The sequence below is a fragment of the Scyliorhinus canicula genome, chromosome 13, assembly GCF_902713615.1.
Source record: "Scyliorhinus canicula chromosome 13, sScyCan1.1, whole genome shotgun sequence".
Classification (NCBI taxonomy): domain Eukaryota; kingdom Metazoa; phylum Chordata; class Chondrichthyes; order Carcharhiniformes; family Scyliorhinidae; genus Scyliorhinus; species Scyliorhinus canicula.
The window spans coordinates 102,067,522-102,086,722 of NC_052158.1; the positions used below are offsets into that span (position 1 = coordinate 102,067,522).

At 48.2% G+C, this 19,201-nt stretch overlaps 1 protein-coding gene across 4 annotated transcripts in view; it reads left to right on the forward strand.

The window, feature by feature from the left end:
* veph1 (ventricular zone expressed PH domain-containing 1) overlaps positions 1 to 19,201 on the forward strand; it is a 359,761-nt gene that overhangs the window by 254,357 nt on the left and 86,203 nt on the right. For all 4 annotated transcript variants that reach the window (XM_038816020.1, XM_038816021.1, XM_038816022.1 and 1 more), the window contains exon 11: positions 1,368 to 1,507. In XM_038816020.1, coding sequence (XP_038671948.1) covers positions 1,368 to 1,507 — 140 coding nt within the window. The remainder of the gene's footprint in view (positions 1 to 1,367; positions 1,508 to 19,201) is intronic.

Sequence of the window (19,201 nt, forward strand, 5' to 3'; positions counted from 1 at the left end):
GGTCCCATATCGCTAAACGATCAGGCCTATGAGAATAGAAAATATTCAAAATCAAAAAGAAGAGCATGAAATGCAATTGGGCTTGAAGGATAAATCTATCTGCAATGAAAATACGTCAGTTAAAATTAGCACTCTTGAAATAGTAGACTGTATGAATGATGTTGGAGTTTAAAGCAGTGTAAAATGAGCATCATAGTATAAGAAACCCACAAAATGTTTGCATCACTGACTGCGGTCTAAAGATAAAAACTGTTTACAGTAATTTGTAGTGTTTTCAATTTTCAAATCCAACATGCACGATCTAACAGCCATCGTCATGCCTGACTCAGGAAGCGACAAGGCTGGTTTACCAAGTTTGTTACACCTCGTGAGATCTATCGAGATCTTATGAGGCATTGCGATCTGTATCCCGCCCACGATGGACAAGATCCAGATTTGCATATTTACGTGTGCAGTTAACATCACCTGAACATGTTCACGCCGGAGTTCCCAAGGCACGGGATTTAATGTCCTCGCTTCGGAGACCCCGAGCGGGCGCCGTTTTGCATTGGTTTCCATAAATGTGACCAGACGTACCGGCACTTGGGGGGGGGGGGGGGGGGGGTTCCTTCTAGCAATCGACAGCCCCTGGGTGGTCCGGCTCTCGCAGGAAGGTACCTGGCACCCAAATGCTACCCACTGTGGTGCTACCAAGCTGGCAGTGCCCAGGTGGCATCCTGCCATGCTGGGGATCGGGCCTGGGAGTGCCCTGCCCTTATGAGGTAGGGTGCAGGGGGGCTCGATGGCCCCCTAACTGGTGCGTTGGGGCGTTGGGGGTCCGGAGGCTAGGGTGGGGGAGGAGTTCAGAGATTGGGGCACGGTCCGATCTCTTCCTGTACTGGCGGGTTGTGCTCGTTAGTGCAGGAAATGAGCCTGTATGGCCTTGGCGTGACGGTCCTCACCGAGGCCCAGAAAAGAAGCAGAGTCCCATTTAATAGACCGTTCTTAACACTGCAAGTGTGGAGAACACCCGGCTAAAAGCACCCAAAATGTTTCTTTTCCATTAAATCGCGCCTGGCACTGAGCAGCAAAGTAAAACTTACCATTAGTATTTTAGATTTCTCAGTTTGTCGCTGGAATTACTGCAAAAAGTGGCATTACAGAGCCCGCCTGTAAATGGTGAAATAAAATAATTAAGCTGCTCCTGCAGCATAATTTTAAAAAGCTACCTACATTCAAAAGGAAATGTGCATTTCCTAATTCAACTTAATTCAAGGCAGTGAAGCTATTTTAGTCATATGATAAATCCCATAATTTTCCATTCTGAATATTGCCTCTTTTGTGATACTCTTGCCAAAATAATCAATTTCTTGTGGTTTTCTACATAGATTCCATCAGTAAATGTGTGGCTAAATTGCTCTTCAGTTGTCCGCAAAAAGGGTTTTACTGCCTGTACAGTAAATCCAGTTTCACCCTCAGCAGTGAGCAGCCCCAACTCTGGATCTACATCATGTTTCTTTTCCAACAGGTGAGTGCCTTTTTTTAACCTGTTATTTTGACTTTACCTGACTAAGTTCTTTGAAGGAATAACAGAAGGTGTGAACAATAGTAATGCAGATGTAATATACTTGGATTTTCAGAAAGTCCTTTGATAAGTTACCATATAGTGGATTCATGCAAACAAATGAAATAGGAGCAGGCCATTCGGCCCCTCAAGCCTGCTCCACTGAATAAAGATCATGGTTGATCTGTTTGTGTTTTGAGTTCTACATTCGCCATCTACCCCCGATAACCTTTGATTCCTCTGCTTAACAAGAATCTACCTACTTGCGCCTTTAAAATATTCAGTGACCCTCCATCCACCGCCTTCTGAGGCAGAGTTTCAAAGTCGCCCAACCCTTGAAGTGTTGGCTAGTGTAGACTTGAGAGATGAACAGACACTTCCAACACTGATGAAGGTTCAACTCAATTATATTAACTACTTCTAACTAGCTAACACATGATAACTGTGGGTCTAAATGATGCTAACTTAAACTAGAGGCCTTAGCTTTGTCCGAACCAGTTGATTCTCTCAGCACGTGTTGGAAGTCTGTGCTGGGCTCGATGAGTTCTTGTTACACTCAGAGGCAGCACCCAGAATGAGCAGGAACCGTGGTGCCCTCTGCCTTTATAATGTGTGTATTCTAACTGGTGATTGGCTGCGGTGTTTGTACATGTTGATTGGTCCCTGTGTCTGTCCATCAGTGTGTGTCTGCACCATGATATACTGGAGTATAGTATGCCAACCCTCTGAGAGAAACAAAATTCTCACCTCTTATTCTGTAAGGGCGACTCTTAATTTTAAAACAGTGCCCCCTAATGTCAGATGGGTTGGAAGGAAAATGCTATGGAACAGAATGCAAAGAATTGGGTTTACAATTAAGTTACTCAGACTAGTGACAGGTGGGAAGTGGTATCATACAAAAAAATTGATGCTGGGATCACTGCTTTTCACTACTCGCATGTACTTGGACTCTGAAATTTGAAATACAATTTCAAACGTTATTACAAAAAAAAGTATAGAGGCACTGGAGAAGGCAGACAAAAGGTTTACAATGATGAGGTGTTAGAACTATTGGGAGAGACTGAATTCATTGGGGCTCTTTTCTCTAGAAAAGGCTAGAAAACGTTGGTAGAGTTTGCTCAGGCAGATATAGAAAAGATGTTTCCGTGTGAAAGAGTCAAAAGCCAGGGGTCATAACTGTAATTGTCACTGATGAATTCAATAGAAAGAATTAATGAGCGACATTTTTACTCGGACAGTGATTAGAGCAAGGGACTTGGAATAGGTGAGCAGACTGGGGGCATAGTGGCAAAGCAGTATTATAATTGGACTAGTAATCCAGAGACCCAGAGTAATGCTCTGGTATCCTAGTTTCGAATCCCGCCAAGGCAGATGGTGAAATTTGAATTCAATTAAAATCTGGAATTAAAAGTCTAATAGTGACCGTAAAACCATTGTCGATTGTCGTGAAAACTCATCTGATTCACTGATGTCCTTTAGGGGAAGGCAATCTGTTATCCTTACCTGGTCTGGCCTACATGCGGTTCCAGATCCACAGCAATGTGGTTGACTCTTAAATGTCCTTAGGGATGGGCAATAAATGGGGATGGGCCCAGCCAGCGACACCCACATCCCATGCACATATATTTTTTTTAATCCTCACGCTATACAGAGTTCCCAAGTTGTATGAGATTGACCCAGAGTGAATCATCACACAGAGAAATAACACATCTCCACCTGATTTTTCCCTGACAGCTAAATGCATGGGAGAGATGTTATGTCTTCTGGTTCCTATGAGTTAGAAATTATCACACATTAGCCTCAAAATGCTGGAACATCATCGAGTGTTTTTCTTGCTGCTGTCCATGTGCCTGATTGACTGATATGTTCTTATGTGTCACGTAAGAATGTAAGAACTAGGAGCAGGAGTAGGCCATCTGGCCCCTCGAGCATGCTCCGCCATTCAATGAGATCATGGCTGATCTTTTGTGGACTCAGCTCCACTTTCCGGCCCGAACACCATAATCCTTAATCCCTTTATTCTTCAAAAAACTATCTATCTTTACCTTAAAGACATTTAATGAAGGAGCCTCAACTGCTTCACTGAGCAAGGAATTCCATAGATTCACAACCCTTTGGGTGAAGAAGTTCCTCCTAAACTCAGTCCTAAATCTACTTCCCCTTATTTTGAGGCTATGTCCCCTAGTTCTGCTTTCACCCGCCAGTGGAAACTACCTGCCCGCATCTATCCCATCTATTCCCTTCATAATTTTAAATGTTTCTATAAGATCCCCCCTCATCCTTCTAAATTCCAACGAGTACAGTCCCAGTCTACTCAACCTCTCCTCATAATCCAACCCCTTCAGCTCTGGGATTAACCTAGTGAATCTCCTCTGCACACCCTCCAATGCCAGTATGTCCCTTCTCAAGTATGGAGACCAAAACTGAACACAATACTCCAGGTGTGGCCTCATTAACACCTCATACAATTGCAACATAACCTCCCTAGTCTTAAACTCCATCCCTCTAGCAATGAAGGACAAAATTCCATTTGCCTTCTTAATCACCTGTTGCACCTGTAAACCAACTTTCTGTGACTCATGCACTAGCACACCCAAGTCTCTCTGAACAGCGGCATGCTTTAATATTTTATCGTTTAAATAATAATCCCGTTTGCTGTTATTCCTACCAAAATGGATAACCTCACATTTGTCAACATTGTATTCCATCTGCCAGACCCTAGCCCATTCACTTAACCTATCCAAATCCCTCTGCAGACTTCCAGTATCCTCTGCACTTTTTGCTTTACCACTCATCTTTGTGTCGTCTGCAAACTTGGACACATTGCCCTTGGTCCCCAACTCCAAATCATCTATGTAAATTGTGAACAATTGTGGGCCCAACACGGATCCCTGAGGGACACCACTAGCTACTGATTGCCAACCCGAGAAACACCCATTAATCCCCCCTCTTTGCTTTCTATTAATTAACCAATCCTCTATCTATGCTACTACTTTACCCTTAATGCCATGCATCTTTATCTTATGCAGCAACCTTTTGTGTGGCACCTTGTCAAAGGCTTTCTGGAAATCCAGATATACCACATCCATTGGCTCCCCGTTATCTACTGCACTGGTAATGTCCTCAAAAAATTCCACTAAATTAGTTAGGCACGACCTGCCCTTTATGAACCCATGCTGCGTCTGCCCAATGGGACAATTTCTATCCAGATGCTTCGCTATTTCTTCCTTGATGATAGATTCCAGATTCTTCCCTACTACCGAAGTTAAGCTCACTGGCCTATAATTTCCTGCTCTCTGCCTACCTCCTTTTTTAAACAGTGGTGTCACGTTTGCTAATTTCCAATCCACCGGGACCACCCCAGAGTCTACTGAATTTTGGTAAATCATCACTAGTGCATCTGCAATTTCCCTAGCCATCTCTTTTAGCACTCTAGGATGTATTCCATCAGGGCCAGGAGACTTGTCTACCTTTAGCCCCATTAGCTTGCCCATCACTACCTCCTTAGTGATAACAATCCTCTCAAGGTCCTCACCTGTCATAGCCTCATTTCTATCAGTCACTGGCATGTTATTTGTGTCTTCCACTGTGAAGACCAACCCAAAAAACCTGTTCAGTTCCTCAGCCATTTCCTCATCTCCGATTATTAAAACTTCCTTCTCATCCTCTAAAGGACCAATATTTACCTTAGCCACTCTTTTTTGTTTTATATATTTGTAAAAACTTTTACTGTCTGTTTTTATATTCTGAGCAAGTTTACTCTCATACTCTATCTTACTCTTCTTTATAGCTTTTTTAGTAGCTTTCTGTTGCCCCCTAAAGATTTCCCAGTCCTCCAGTCTCCCACCAATCTTTGCCACTTTGTATGCTTTTTCCTTCAATTTGATACTCTCCCTTATTTCCTTAGATAGCCACGGTCGATTTTCCCTCTTTCTATCGTCCTTCCTTTTTGTTGGTATAAACCTTTGCTGAGCACTGTGAAAAATCGCTTGGAAGGTTCTCCACTGTTCCTCAACTGTTCCACCATAAAGTCTTTGCTCCCAGTCTACCTTAGCTAGTTCTTCTCTCATCCCATTGTAATCTCCTTTGTTTAAACACAAAACACTAGTATTTGATTTTACTTTCTCACCCTCCATCTGTATTTTAAATTCCACCATATTCTGATCGCTCCTTCCGAGAGGATCCCTAACTATGAGATCATGAATCAATCCTGTCTCATTACACAGGACAAGATCTAGGACCACTTGTTCCCTCGTAGATTCCATTACATACTGTTCTAGGAAACTGTCGCGGATACATTCTATAAACTCCTCCTCAAGGTTGCCTTGACCGACCTGGTTAAACCAATCGACATGTAGATTAAAATCCCCCATGATAACTACTGTACCATTTCTACATGCATCAGTTATTTCTTTGTTTATTGCCTGCCCCACCATAATGTTACTATTTGGTGGCCGATAGACTACTCCTATCAGTGACTTTTCCGCCTTACTATTCCTGATTTCCACCCAAATGGATTCAACCATATCCTCCATAGCACCGATGTCATCCCTTACTATTGCCCGGATAGCGTCCTTAAATATCAGAGCAACACCCGCGCCCTTACCATCCACTCTGTCCTTCCGAATAGTTTGATACCCTCGGATATTTAACTCCCAGTCGTGACCATCTTTTAACCATGTTTCAGTAATGCCCACTAAATCATAGTCATTCACGATGATTTGAGCCATCAACTCATTTACTTTATTCCAAATACTACGAGCATTCAGGTAAAGTACACTTATGTTGGTTTTTTTACCTCTGTTTTGAATCTTAACATCTCCAGTTTTATTCCTTTTAGTATTACTGGGCCTATTCACTGAGCTCCCCTCAGTCACTGTACCTTGTACTGTCGCCCTTTTTGATTTTTGACTATGTCTTTTCTGCCTTGCACTTTTCCCCTTACTTCCTTTTGCTTCTGTCCATGTTTTACTACCTTCCAACTTCCTGCATCGGTTTTCCATCCCCCTGCCACATTAGTTTAAACCCTCCCCAAGATGACTGCAGTCAGGTAATGAATGTGGCATCAGTCCCTGGGATATTCACATAACAATTAATTTCTTGCTCTTTGCAAGTAATTTAACAAGGGAACTGTATCCCTGCCTCAATTCCCCAACACCACCCTCCTCCCCACAACTTCTCGTTAAAAACTGGCCTTTTCTGTGACTTTAATTATCATTCCATCTAGAATCATAGAATCCCTACAGTGCAGAAGGTGGCCATTCGGCCCATTGACTCTGCACCAACCCTCCGAAAGAGGAGCCTACATAGGCGCACTCCTCCCGCCCTATCCCCATGACCCCGTAACGCAATCTACACATCTTTGGACACTCACGGACAACCTATCATGGCCAATCCACCTAATCTGCACATCGGTGAACTGTGGGAGTAAACTGGAACACCGGGAGGAAACCGACACAGATATGGGAAAAAAACGTGCAAACTACACACAGTCACCCAAGGCTGGAATTGAACTGAGTTCATTGGTGCTGTGTGGCAGCAGTGCCACTCTAACATGTATTAGCTTTTCACAAAGATTTCCTTCTAAACCAGTTCTGCTGGCCTGCAGGTTCAGTCTTCATTATCTTGCCTATCATCCTGCCTTTGATCGGAGCTCATGGGCGGGATTCTCCGTCCCTCACGCCACTGGGATTTTCCGTCTCGCCAGCCGGCCACTGGGTTTGCCTTTGTGGGCAGCCCCACACCGTTGGGAAACCTCTGGGCTGCCAGCTTAATGGAGAATCCCGGCAGCGGAGAATCCAACCCCATATTTATTGTGATTGATAATTGTGGTGAACGTATGCTATCACAATTCACCACTCTACTGTGTTGTATGATGTTGATGCCTTTGTGGGCTCCGCCCCCTCAGGGGTGGTATATAAACCTATAAGCCCGTAGGCAGCACTCAGTACAGAGCAGTCGCAGGCAGGCACAGTTCTAGCTGATTAAAACCACTGTTCACTGTGTTGTTACTCGTGTCTTAATAAAGCTCGTAGTCTCAAATGTGGAGAAGATGCTTTATTGTGAATTCGTTCTCTCTTCAGAGCTGTTACCTACGGCTACCTTCAGTGCTACTTGCTGGTGTGTATCTGTGTCCTGCTCCAAGTTCTGCCCTCCGTGAAGTGTGTCCTCACTTCCTGTCCCCGTCTATTTATATGGCTCTCCCGTGCCCCCTCTAGTGTTTGCTCAGTTGTATTGCATCTAGTTAACTTGTGATCACCACATCCCCCTTTTTCTCTTTACATATTTTCTGTACATCGTTAAAGAAAATTGTACATCCTGTCCCGGTGTATTTATAGCTCTCCCTCTGGTGTTTGCTCAGTTGTTTTGTATCTAGTCAACCTACGATCACCACATCCCCCTTTTTCTCTTTACATATTTTCTGTACATCGTTAAAGAAAATTATAGAAAACAGTTACTTATGATATGCGTATCTATGCAGGTGATGGTGCTATTGCATATTTTACAAAGCCAATGTATTTATATGTCCAATCTTAATAAAAACATTTATGAGTCCAAACTTGATGAATTTGTTCAGAGCTTTTTTTTCTTTTTGTTGTTGATGACGTGGTGATATTGATATTGCAAGTCCGCTGTGAATGTTGTTGGTGTTCCTTGTTATTTTAAGTACCCAATGCATCATCCCGAGGTGTTTGAATGGTCACCTCACTGATGTTGACTGGCATGGACTTTTTTCTGTGCTTGTGGTGTTGATTTATTGTCTCATCCGCCTTGGATGCTGGTGTGCTTGCTCGTTCTGGAGCAGACGTGAGTTTGTGCGATTCGTCGTCATCCCATGACATGTTTGTAGTCTTGTCATCGTTTTGCAGTGTGCTGTGGCATTGTCCTTCATGTGCCAAGTAGTACCATTGTGTACAAGTCGTTGTTTCATTGCTGTTGTTTCTGTCGTTCCTGTTTTTGTTGTTTTCGTTGCCGTACTTGTTGCTGTTTTTGTCGTTTCTGTCTTTGGTGTTGGCACTGTCGTTGTTCCTGACTTTGTTGTTTTCGTTGCCGTTCGTGTTGCTGTTTTTGTCGTTTCTGTCTTTGGTGTTGTTGCTATCTTTGTTCCTGACTTTGTTGTTTTCGTTGCCGTTCTTGTTGTTTCTGTCTCTGTCGTTGTCGCTATCTTTGTGCCTGACTTTGTTGTTTGTCTTGTCGCGCTTCATGTTGCTTTTGTTCTTTCTGTTGTCATTCTCGTTTCTGCTGTGCTTCTTGCTATTGTTGTCGGTCTTGTCGCGCTTCATGTTGCTTTTGTTCTTGCTGTTGTTTGTCCCGTTTCTGCTGTGCTTCTTTTGACTTTTGTTTTTCTTGTTATACTCTATTCGTGTCCCGAGTGGATAATTTGAGTCATTGAGCATTTCGTCTCGAGAGTGGTGCGAATGATCTGATGTTGCATCGGTGCAGGTGACATCAATCATTTGTGGAGAATTGGATTCCTCATCTTTGCTTTCTTGGTGCTCCTCTTCCGGAGTCACATTCTTCTCGATTTCATTTGACGCGGTGTCTCTGGATTCTTGGCGCTCCTCTTCTGGAGTCAAAACCTCCATGATTACAATTGACGTGGTGTCTGTGGACTTCTGGCGCTCCTCTACTGGAGTCCAAATCTGCATGATTTCAGTTGACGTGGTGTCTCCGGACTCTTGGTGCTCCGCTTCTGGAGTTGAAATCTTCATGATTTCTGTTGATGTTGTCTCACTGGACTCCAGGTGCTCCTCTTCTGGAGTCAAAATCTGCATGGTTTCTTTTGGATTGGTCTCTCTGGACTCCAGGTGCTCCTCTTCTGGAGTCAAAATCTGCATGTTTTCTTTCGGCATCGTCTCTCTGGACTGTTGGGTGGCCCGACTCTGTGCTTCTGTACAGACAAGCTGAGAACTGTCAGTCTCGCTGTGATCCTGTACGTCGAGTGCGATCACCTTGTTACTGTTTTCGCTCTGTGCGTCGGTACAGACAAGCTGAGAACTGTCAGTCTCGCTGTGATCCTGTACGTCGAGTGTGATCACCTTGTCACTGTCTTCGCATGCAGTGGGTAGAGGTGCATTGTCTTCTTTTTGTTCCTGTGAGCTTGGTAGACTGTCATAGTCTGCTTGCGGTTGCTCAGATACAGCGGGTTTACCTGCATGGTCTTGTTCATGCATGGTGTTCGCCAGGGAGTGTTTGCTTGCATCCCTTTTGGAGTCTTTCATCACTCGCACTGTCGAGCCTGTCATCGCTCGCTCTGTGGAGTCTTCCTGTGCTCTCTGTGTGGCGTCGTCTTCGTCTAGGGTCTTGCTGTCATCCAATGTATCGACGAGCTGCCATGGCATCATAGTGTTGGATTCATCTACCATGAGTAGAGTCGTGTTGAGCTTTGCAACAGTGTCGCTGATGCTGTGATCAGCATGTCCAAATAACTCCTCCATGTCTGAGTAGTATTCTTTGATACCCATTTCATCTTCGTTGGCTTCTTCTACCACGAGTTGATTCGTGTTGAACTTTGCGACCGTGTCGCTGATGCTGTGATAAGCATATCCGACTGACTCAGCTGTGTCTGAGTAGTATTCTTCGAAAACCAAATCATCCTGGTTGGATTCTTCTACCACGAGTTGATTCGTGTTGAACTTTGCGACCGTGTCGCTGATGCTGTGATAAGCATATCCGACTGTCTCAGCCATGTCTGAGAGGTAATCTTCGAAAAACAAATCATCTTTTGTTGTTTGGGAATTCTTTTTGTTCTTTTCACTTTGGGTGGTGCAGACTGCTTTTTTCAGGGTGTTGTGCAAGTTGTTTTTAACTGTTGGTTTAAGTTCAGGCGTTTTTCTGTGTTCTGAGGCAAGAAAATTTGTGTTTATCACTTTAAGTGTCTTATTTTCAATTTTCGGGCATTTCCCTTTTAAGTGGGCGTGGTCGGGATGCTCAGACGTCATGACGTCACGCGTAGGAATGAATTGCTCATGCGCAAATCGGCTTTCCTTCCCTGTGCGGTTCTGTGTCCATTGCGCATGCGCGGCTTACGCATGCGCATGACGATCCGCGACCAAGACTTTTTTTGACTGCGCATGCGCGGCTTGCGCATGCGCATAACGATCGGCACCGCGATCTTTTTTAAACTGCGCATGCGCGGCTTCCGGTTCCGGTGCATGCGCAGACGCGATTTGTAGTTCTTTGCTTACCGGAGACTGCAAAATGTGCTCCGACGCCATTTTTTCGCGGATTTCAGGGATTTTTATTTCCCACCAGGACTGGATTTCTAAAAGTTGTAAGTAATCTTCTCTTCCCGATCTGGACAGGGTTTCAGCATTTTGGCTTTGTGAGAAATTCTTGTTATTTCTTCTTTTTGATCTGTACTTTTCATTCGCGATTTCTTGTTCTTTTCGTGATTTTTTAAGTTTTGCATCACTCAGTCTCTGTGCAGTTTGGACTCTGAGCATGCCTTGCTGTTCAAATTTCTCACAGTACTCTTCAAATTTGTTTAGTAACGTTTGTAAGCTGTTTCTGTCTTCATCTTTTGAGTATTTAAATCCATTATACACTTTCCTATTTACAGGCCCTGCGGTGAGAATTGCTATTTTAATGTTGTCTGAGGCTTCTTGTACATCATTAGCTGTGAGATAAATATCAAACATTTGTTTAAACCTTTTCCAGACATTTCTTACAACGCCAGTCTGGTCCAGCTGATCTGGGTATCCAATCCACATCCTCGAATTAGCGATGTCTTCCCAAGTCAAATGTCCAGTAGGAGATTTCCATGCCATTTTGAGCTTTCTGTATCTGCCACTGAGTTGTCCTGTAGTAAGCGTCTGAAGCCACTCCTGGGTACCATGTGTTGTTCCTCGTGTCTTAATAAAGCTCGTAGTCTCAAATGTGGAGAAGATGCTTTATTGTGAATTCGTTCTCTCTTTAGAGCTGTTACCTACGGCTACCTTCAGTGCTACTTGCTGGTGTGTATCTGTGTCCTGCTCCAAGTTCTGCCCTCCGTGAAATGTGTCCTCACTTCCTGTCCCCGTCTATTTATATGGCTCTCCCGTGCCCCCTCTAGTGTTTGCTCAGTTGTATTGCATCTAGTTAACTTGTGATCACCACATTCACTTCAACTCTCCGTCTCGTGTGAATCGATGGTCGCATCAATTTAATACGCTAAGATATTGCAATGGAAGCCATCCTCAAACCTGACCGACTGGAACTCAACCCACAGGCAGCCGAAGCCAAGGGGATCTTTTCGTACTGGCTCCGCTGCTTTGAGGCCTTCCTTGCCGCCTCCTCCTCGCCCGCTGTCACCGAGGAACAGAAGCTAAGTCTCCTCCATGCCCGGGTGAGCCACAGAATCTCTGTACTAATCGAGCAAGTGACCACGTACGCAAACGCGGTCGCGATCCTGAAAATACATTACGTGAGGCCGGTGAACTAAGTGATCGCGCGACATCTCCTCACCACTCGTCACCGCCCCGGGGAATCGCTGGAGGAATACCTACGCGACCTGAGGGCACTCACTCAAAACTGCAATTACAGGGAGTCCACGGCCTCGCAGCACATGGAACTCGCCATACGGGACACCTGTGTAGCTGGAGTCCAGTCCAATTATGTCAGACAGTGTCTGCTCAAAAAGGGCGCCCACGACCTAGAAGAGACGGTAAAACTATCCACCTCCTTAGAAGTAGCTTTCCAGCGCTTAAATGCTTTCCCCTCCGACCACGCGATTCCCTTGTGGACACCCGACCAGAGGGTATCCCAGGCCTGTGCCGCACGGCTGCCTGCCCAACCCGGGGAGCTGCCCTGCTATTTCTGTGGTCAGAACCAGCACCCCAGGCAGCGTTGCCCGGCCCGGTACGCAACCTGCAGTGACTGCAGCAAGACAGGACATTTTGCAAAAGTCTGTTTGGCCCGACCCAGAGCTCCTAAATCGCAGGCCCGAATCACAGGCCCGCAGACTCCGCAGCATGGCTGCCGGTACCGGCCCCTTCTGATGCGTCATCCGCCTTGTGCTACCCGTGGGGGCCGCCATCTTTAACCCTACCCAACACATGCTACTCATGGGGGCCGCCATCTTGGCTGCCATCTTCAACGCCGCCCGACACGTGCGACTGACGGGGGCCGCCATCTTGGCCGCCATCTTCAACACTGCCCGACACGTGCGACCGACGGGGGCCACCATCTTGGCCGCCATCTTCAATGCTGCCCAACACGTGCGACCGACGGGGGCCACCATCTTGGGACCACCCTGCTACCTCTGACCACGCCGGCTACCCGCAGCTCAGCGCTGCCACACTCAACCAGTCACGGCCCAAGCATCTCAAGAACTCGATGATGACCGTCCGGGTCAATGCGCACGAAATGCCCTGTCTGTTTAACTCTGGGAGCATCATACATCCAGACACGGTAAGGCGCTGCTCTATCCAGATTTCCCCCGCATCCCAAACAATCTCCCTCGCGTCCGGATCACATTCGGTGCAGATCCGGGGTACTGTGTCGCGAACCTCACGATACAGGGCACCGAGCACGCCAATTTTAAACTCTATGTCCTCCCCCATCTCTGCGCTCCTCTCCTGTTAGGACTGGACTTCCAGTGCAACCTCAGAAGCCTGACCCTGAAGTTTGGCAGACCCCTACCCCCTCTCACCGTATGTAGCCTCGCGACCCTTAAGGTCGCCCCTCCCTCACTCTTCGCGAACTCACCGCCGACAGTAAACCCGTCGCCACCAGGAGCAGGTGGTACAGTGCCCAGGACAGGACTTTCATCAAGTCGGAGGTCCAGCGGCTCTTGAGGGAAGGGATCACCGAGGCCAGTAATCGCCCGTGGAGAGCCCAACTGGTGGTCATCAGGACCGGGGAAAAGAACGGGATGGTTGGAGACTACAGCTAAACCATAAATCGGTACACGCAACTCAATGCGTACGCCTTTCCCCGTATAGCGGCCATGGTGAATCCGATTGCACACTACCGGGTTTTCTCCACGATAGATCTGAAGTCCGCATACCACCAGCTTCCAATCCGCCCAGAAGACCACGACTACACGGCCTTTGAGGCAGACGGCCGGCTCTTCCACTTCCTCCGGGTCCCCTTAGGCGTCACCAACGGGGTCTCAATCTTCCAAAGAACGATGGACTGAATGGTTGACCAGTAAGGGCTGCGGGCCACATTCCCGTACTTGGATAACATCATCATCTGTGGCCACGATCAGCAGGACCACAACGCTAACCTTCAGAAGTTCCTCCAAACCGCCCTCAATCTCACCTACAACAAGGAGAAATGCGTTTTCCGCACAACCTGACTAGCCATCCTCGGCCATGTCATGGAAAACGGAGTTCTAGGGCCCAACCCCGACCGTATGCGCCCCCTCCTGCAACAGACACGGGGAGAAAGTGCAAACTCCACACAGGCCGTCACCCAAGACCGGGTCCCTGCCGCATGAGGCAGCAGTGCTAATCACTGAATATGGCGAGCATAATCATTGACCCCAATTTGCATTAATATCCATCTCATTAGCGAGATTGAAGTAAAATGTAACGGCCTCCCGGGAATTAACCAGCTCTCCAGCGATAAATCACAAAGACGTCGTTTAGTACTCCTTTTTAAAAATGTAAAGCTGCCACAATGGCTACTGAGAGAAACTGAGGAGGTGGGTAGCCATTTCCTGGATGCAGCGCAAGGGGCCTCAAGTTCTCGGGGTGGTGGGGGTTGTTGAGTTGGGTCAGGGGGCTGAAGTATTCCAGGCCCGGGGGAGGGGTGGGGGCTGGGGCTTCTCGTATGTGAGGCCTTCAAGCCATATTTAAGTGTTGTGGTTACCCATAACAGGTGTAACTACAGCTGCTGCCTGTCTGTCCTACCAAAACATCCAGGACAGAGCCCTGTTCATGGTTATATACAGAAGGTTATTTTAACTCCCTTTGAACTCAAAAAAGTTCCAACTAATTCATGTAAAGTAAACAAATTGAGGAACAAATTAAAAGGTGCTGCTCCTTTAAGGGGCACTGCCCTAAACAAAAAAAAACAAAGGGAATTTGAAAACTTAATCCAAAGACGGTGGTTAGGCGGCACGGTAGCACAGTGGTTAGCACTGTTGCTTCACAGCGCCAGGGTCCCAGGTTCAATTCCCACTTGGGTCACTGTCTGTGCAGAGTCTGCACGTTCCCCCTGTACCTGTGTGGGTTTCCTCCGGGTGCTCCGGTTTCCTCTCACAAATCCCGAAAGACGTGTTAAGTGAATTGGACATTCTGAATTCTGCCTCAGCGTACCCGAACAGGTGCCAGAATGTGGCGACTAGGGGATTTTCACAGTAACTTCATTGCCCTGTTAATGTAAGCCTACTTGTGACAATAAAGATTATTATTATACAAAAGAGTGTCAATAAAATACTCCAGACTCTGCGGTGCCCACCAGGCGTGGAAGGCCTTGATGGTGCCAGTGAACACGATGGTGCCATGTTCTCTCCAGGGACACCCAGCCGTGAATGAAGCCACAGAAGAGGGGCAGAAAGTGAGGCTGGACGACTCCCTCGGTCACCTGGACCTGTTAATGGCAAGTTTCGCCAGGCCCAAGTTTTCGAGGAGGTCACCCTCCTTCCCTGCCCCTCTCTGTGTGCCCGTGGATCAGGAGCATGGGACTGAAGTGCAAACAAAATTGTAAAAACAGGTTTGTTAAGAAACTAAAAAGGAGGGGTGCAGCCAAAAACATTTAATGTAGACATGGTCCATGGGCTCAACAAGGCCGCAAAAAAGGCATGCATCATGGAACTCTATGAATCGGTGCAGACGATGGTTGCATGGGACTGTTGCGTACAAGACCCTCCACTTCAGGTCCCCAAGATTAAGGCAGAGAACTCCTCCATAGAGGGACCTCCAGTGGGGACCTGGCCACCGACGGCAACAAGGCACGCCAAGGCGTGTTGGGGTGACAGACAAGGTCAAGGAGGTGAAGAGTTTGCAGCAGCAGCCCATATAAGACACCCCTCCGTGCAATGCAAAAGAACATATAGATTATTTCCACAAGGCAGCAAGGGCTGTGGGGCTCCGGCTCCCAAAGGAGGGTTTGGGGCTTGGAGAATGTTCAGACAGGTTTAACTCCCGTTGCCCGTGAGCAGCCTCTAACTTCACAACTGAAGGCGATTGCTAATAAGGAATGGGCCTTGTTAGCTGTGGGAGCCCTTCCCAGTTGCAGGTTGTGTTTGCTTCTTGCTCCTGCTGCTGGCTGCAGCTGCCTGGAAGCTGCTTCTGCTGTTTCCTTCCTTTTCTGTAGCCGGAAAGAAGGACAATTTTTTATAAGATATAAGAGACCATAACCAAACTTTGAAGCCTGAACAGTTTGCTCCACAGAGGCAGCAGCCAACAATCAAACACTCCAGAACTGGACTTCAGCACTAGGGATATCCTCTCCACCAAAAGGTAAGTGTGTGGATCAGGGGAGGGCACATGGGGAGGGCAGGGGTCTGGCGTCTAGCAGCCCCTGCTGTGGCCAGGGGTAAGTGTGCAGGGCTAGTTTTTCCAGAACAACCGACTCAGTGGAAAGCGGGACACGTAAGGATAGGGGGAGGCTTGGGGGATTTGTGGGTCACGGGGTGGAAGCCCTAACTGATTGACGGTCCCTCTTCATCTCCAATTCCTTACGGATAGAATAATATGGCTGGTTATGTCAGTTCCACAGAGGCTTCCCTCGCAGTGTTGGTAGCAGCCCAGGAGGCCAGACTCTGGAGAAGGCGGCAGCAGTGTCGATACAGACTGCACCTGCATGTGCAGGAGGCCACCACACACCCTAAAAGCCCAGCTACCCATCAGGCTAAGGAGGAACCCAGAGGGGGACACAGCGACGGCCCAAGGAGTACAGGCATCATTGGTCTTTAGAGGAGATGATAGACTGCATGTGCCGCAGGAAACTCCATCTCAACAAAGAGACAGTGTGGCTCCTGTGCCATGGAGGAGGAGGGCACCTGCTCCCGGTCGCTGTGAAAGTCACCACAGCCCTGTACTACTATCCACCATTTCATTCCAGGGCTCAAGCGGAAATGTGTGTGGCATTTCCAAAGCTGCAGCCCACAAGCATTCGTGAGATCATGGATGCGCTGTTATGTCCGGGCAGCTGACTATATCAAGTTTAAGCTGGAACAAGCCCAAGGTGCTCGGGTTGCAGGATTCTCCACCATCACTGGGATGCCCCAGGTCCAGGGGGTAATTGATGGCATGCCTTGTGCACACTGGGGCATTAGAGAACACCCTTCATTAACGACAAGGGGTTCAATTCCCTGAATGTTCAACTCACGTGTGACCACCACCTCAGGATCCTGCATGTGTGTGCAAATTTCCCAGGGACATCCAGGTACAACCTGCGACATTCAGAGATCCCTGCTGTCTTCAAGGACTACCCCAGGATGACAGTTGGCTCTTGGAGGCTGTGGTCCTGGCTAAGGACACCAGTGCAGAGTCCGGACACCGAGGCGGCGATCTGATATAATGAGGCCCATGTTGCCACCCATGCTGTCATTGAAAGGTGCAAAGAACTGCTCAAAATATGATTTTGATGCCTGGACTGCTCTAGTGATGCACTACGGTGCACCCAACATAGGGTCTCTCACTCCATGGTGGTCTGCTGTGCCCCCCACAACCTGGCACAGCATCAGGCCGACATGCTGGATGAGGAGAGACATGCGGCCTCGTCTGAGGAGGAGGAACCGGACCAGGAGGGGACGGTGTAAGAGCCCAGTGAGGAGCCATAGGAGGAGCCGGAGGGCAGAGGATAGGCAGTGGCAAGGGTCTGACTTGCCTGGAGGACCAGGGAGGCCTTCATTCATGCCCGCTTCTCATAGGATGAGGCTTTGTCCATCAGCTCACCCTCCAACCCCCATTCCCCTCATCACCCCCTCATTCCCCTCTTCCTCCCCATTCCCCTCCTTCCCCCCCAGTTGTCCTCCTTTCACCAGTTCTCTCCTCCTCTCCCACATTCCCCTCCTTCCCCCATTCTCTGACCCTACCATTCCCTACCCCCTTCTCCTGATTATCCTGTTTCACCCTCCCAAGTGGAGGGGAACAGGGGGTGCAGGCAGGTCCATTGTGAAAATTAACACGACAGAGGCTACATATGTATCAGGTGTAACGTGTTTTAATGGTGAACATTGGACATTTCCATTCCACCTAGCTGCAGATTGTGAACCCTCCCTCATGGCCCAATCAGTGATCCTCAATCTTTTTGATCTTACATGGTCCATTGCTTTGTCTAGGTGTGTTCCCAGGATGAACATCAGAGGTGGAGGCAGCCTGCTGCTTTCCACACCCTGTGGCGTTTGATGGCCATGGCGGACATTCTGTGGAGGGCCTGGAGCCTGAGGGCACCAACCGATTTACCAGTGTCACTGGCATTGCCGTGCCACCCTGTTCTGCCCACTGTCATTGCGATGTGCTACTGTCAGGAAGGGGGAGATTCGGTAAAACTGGAGACCACCGTCTTCTCCTTGGTGGCAGGCCCTGGGCTGGCGTCCAGGACTCTCTCCCCCTTGATGGGGCCTAGAACCCTGGGGATCTTCCTGGGATGGAGGGGCAACTGGAATGGTTTCCAGAGGCCTCTGCGTCATCTGGCTCTATCAGCCCTGGCGCCTCCCCATTGTCTGCACCATAGTGTCGATGCCCTCAGTGACTGGGCCACACTCTACAGTGCCTCAGTAATGTTCATCTGCGTATGGAAAATGTCCCTCATGTACTGGGACATGATGTTGAGGCCCTCCGCCACAGTCCTCACAGACTGAGCCATGCCTTGGACACCACCACTCAAGATGCTGACTTAATGCGACAGGCTTTCCACTGCAGTTGTCACCCTAGCCATGTTGACCTCGCTGCTATACATTGTCAGCATCATCTCTTGCGCCCATAGCCTTTGGGACTCCTCCAATTGTCTGTGCACTCGCTGGAATGTCGCTGAATCTTATGGCTAAGTCCTAGCATCTGCATTAGCTGTGGGATAAACTTGTCCAGAGTCCTGGGCTCCAGCAGACGTCCAGCTGCTATCTCCCTTGGATGTTCCTACCTCCATCTGATGTGCAACTGTGTGGTGCTCACCAGATTGTGCCTGTCCACTAATGTTGCCCATCGAGGTGTGTGACTCTGCACTGGTGGAAGGTGGGAGTGATAGCGGTGATGCCTTGATAGTGGTCTCCGAGCTCTCCTGGGTAGCTGTAGGGGTGGGGGGGGGGGGGGGGGGGGGCAGGAAACAACATTGGGATCATCCGGCCCCATCAGATGGAGATCCTGTGAGAGAATGAACATCTAGTCAGTGAGAGGGCTGGTGGGTGCCAGGGGGTACTGAGGAGCAAACGCGAAGATCAGATATGGGGAGGGTGCGAGGTGCCAGCTGGTGATTTGTCAGGGGGGGTGGAGTTGGCAATTTGAGGGGTGGCAGCCCGAACTGATGCCTGGAGAGATGCCTTGCAGTCAGTGGAGGTCGTTGGTCTTCTTCCTATATTGGACGCCGGTCCTCCTGGTCATGCTGCCCACACTGACAGCTGCTTCCACTGCCACCCAGGCAGTACTGGTGACCCTGCTGCTGGTCCTCCAACCCCCTCGGGGGAACATGATGTCCCATCTAGCATCCACAGCATCTAGAAGCCTGGCCAGGTCGGCACTGTCAAAGCGAGGAGCAGGTCTACCCACTGCCATGCTTGTGTAT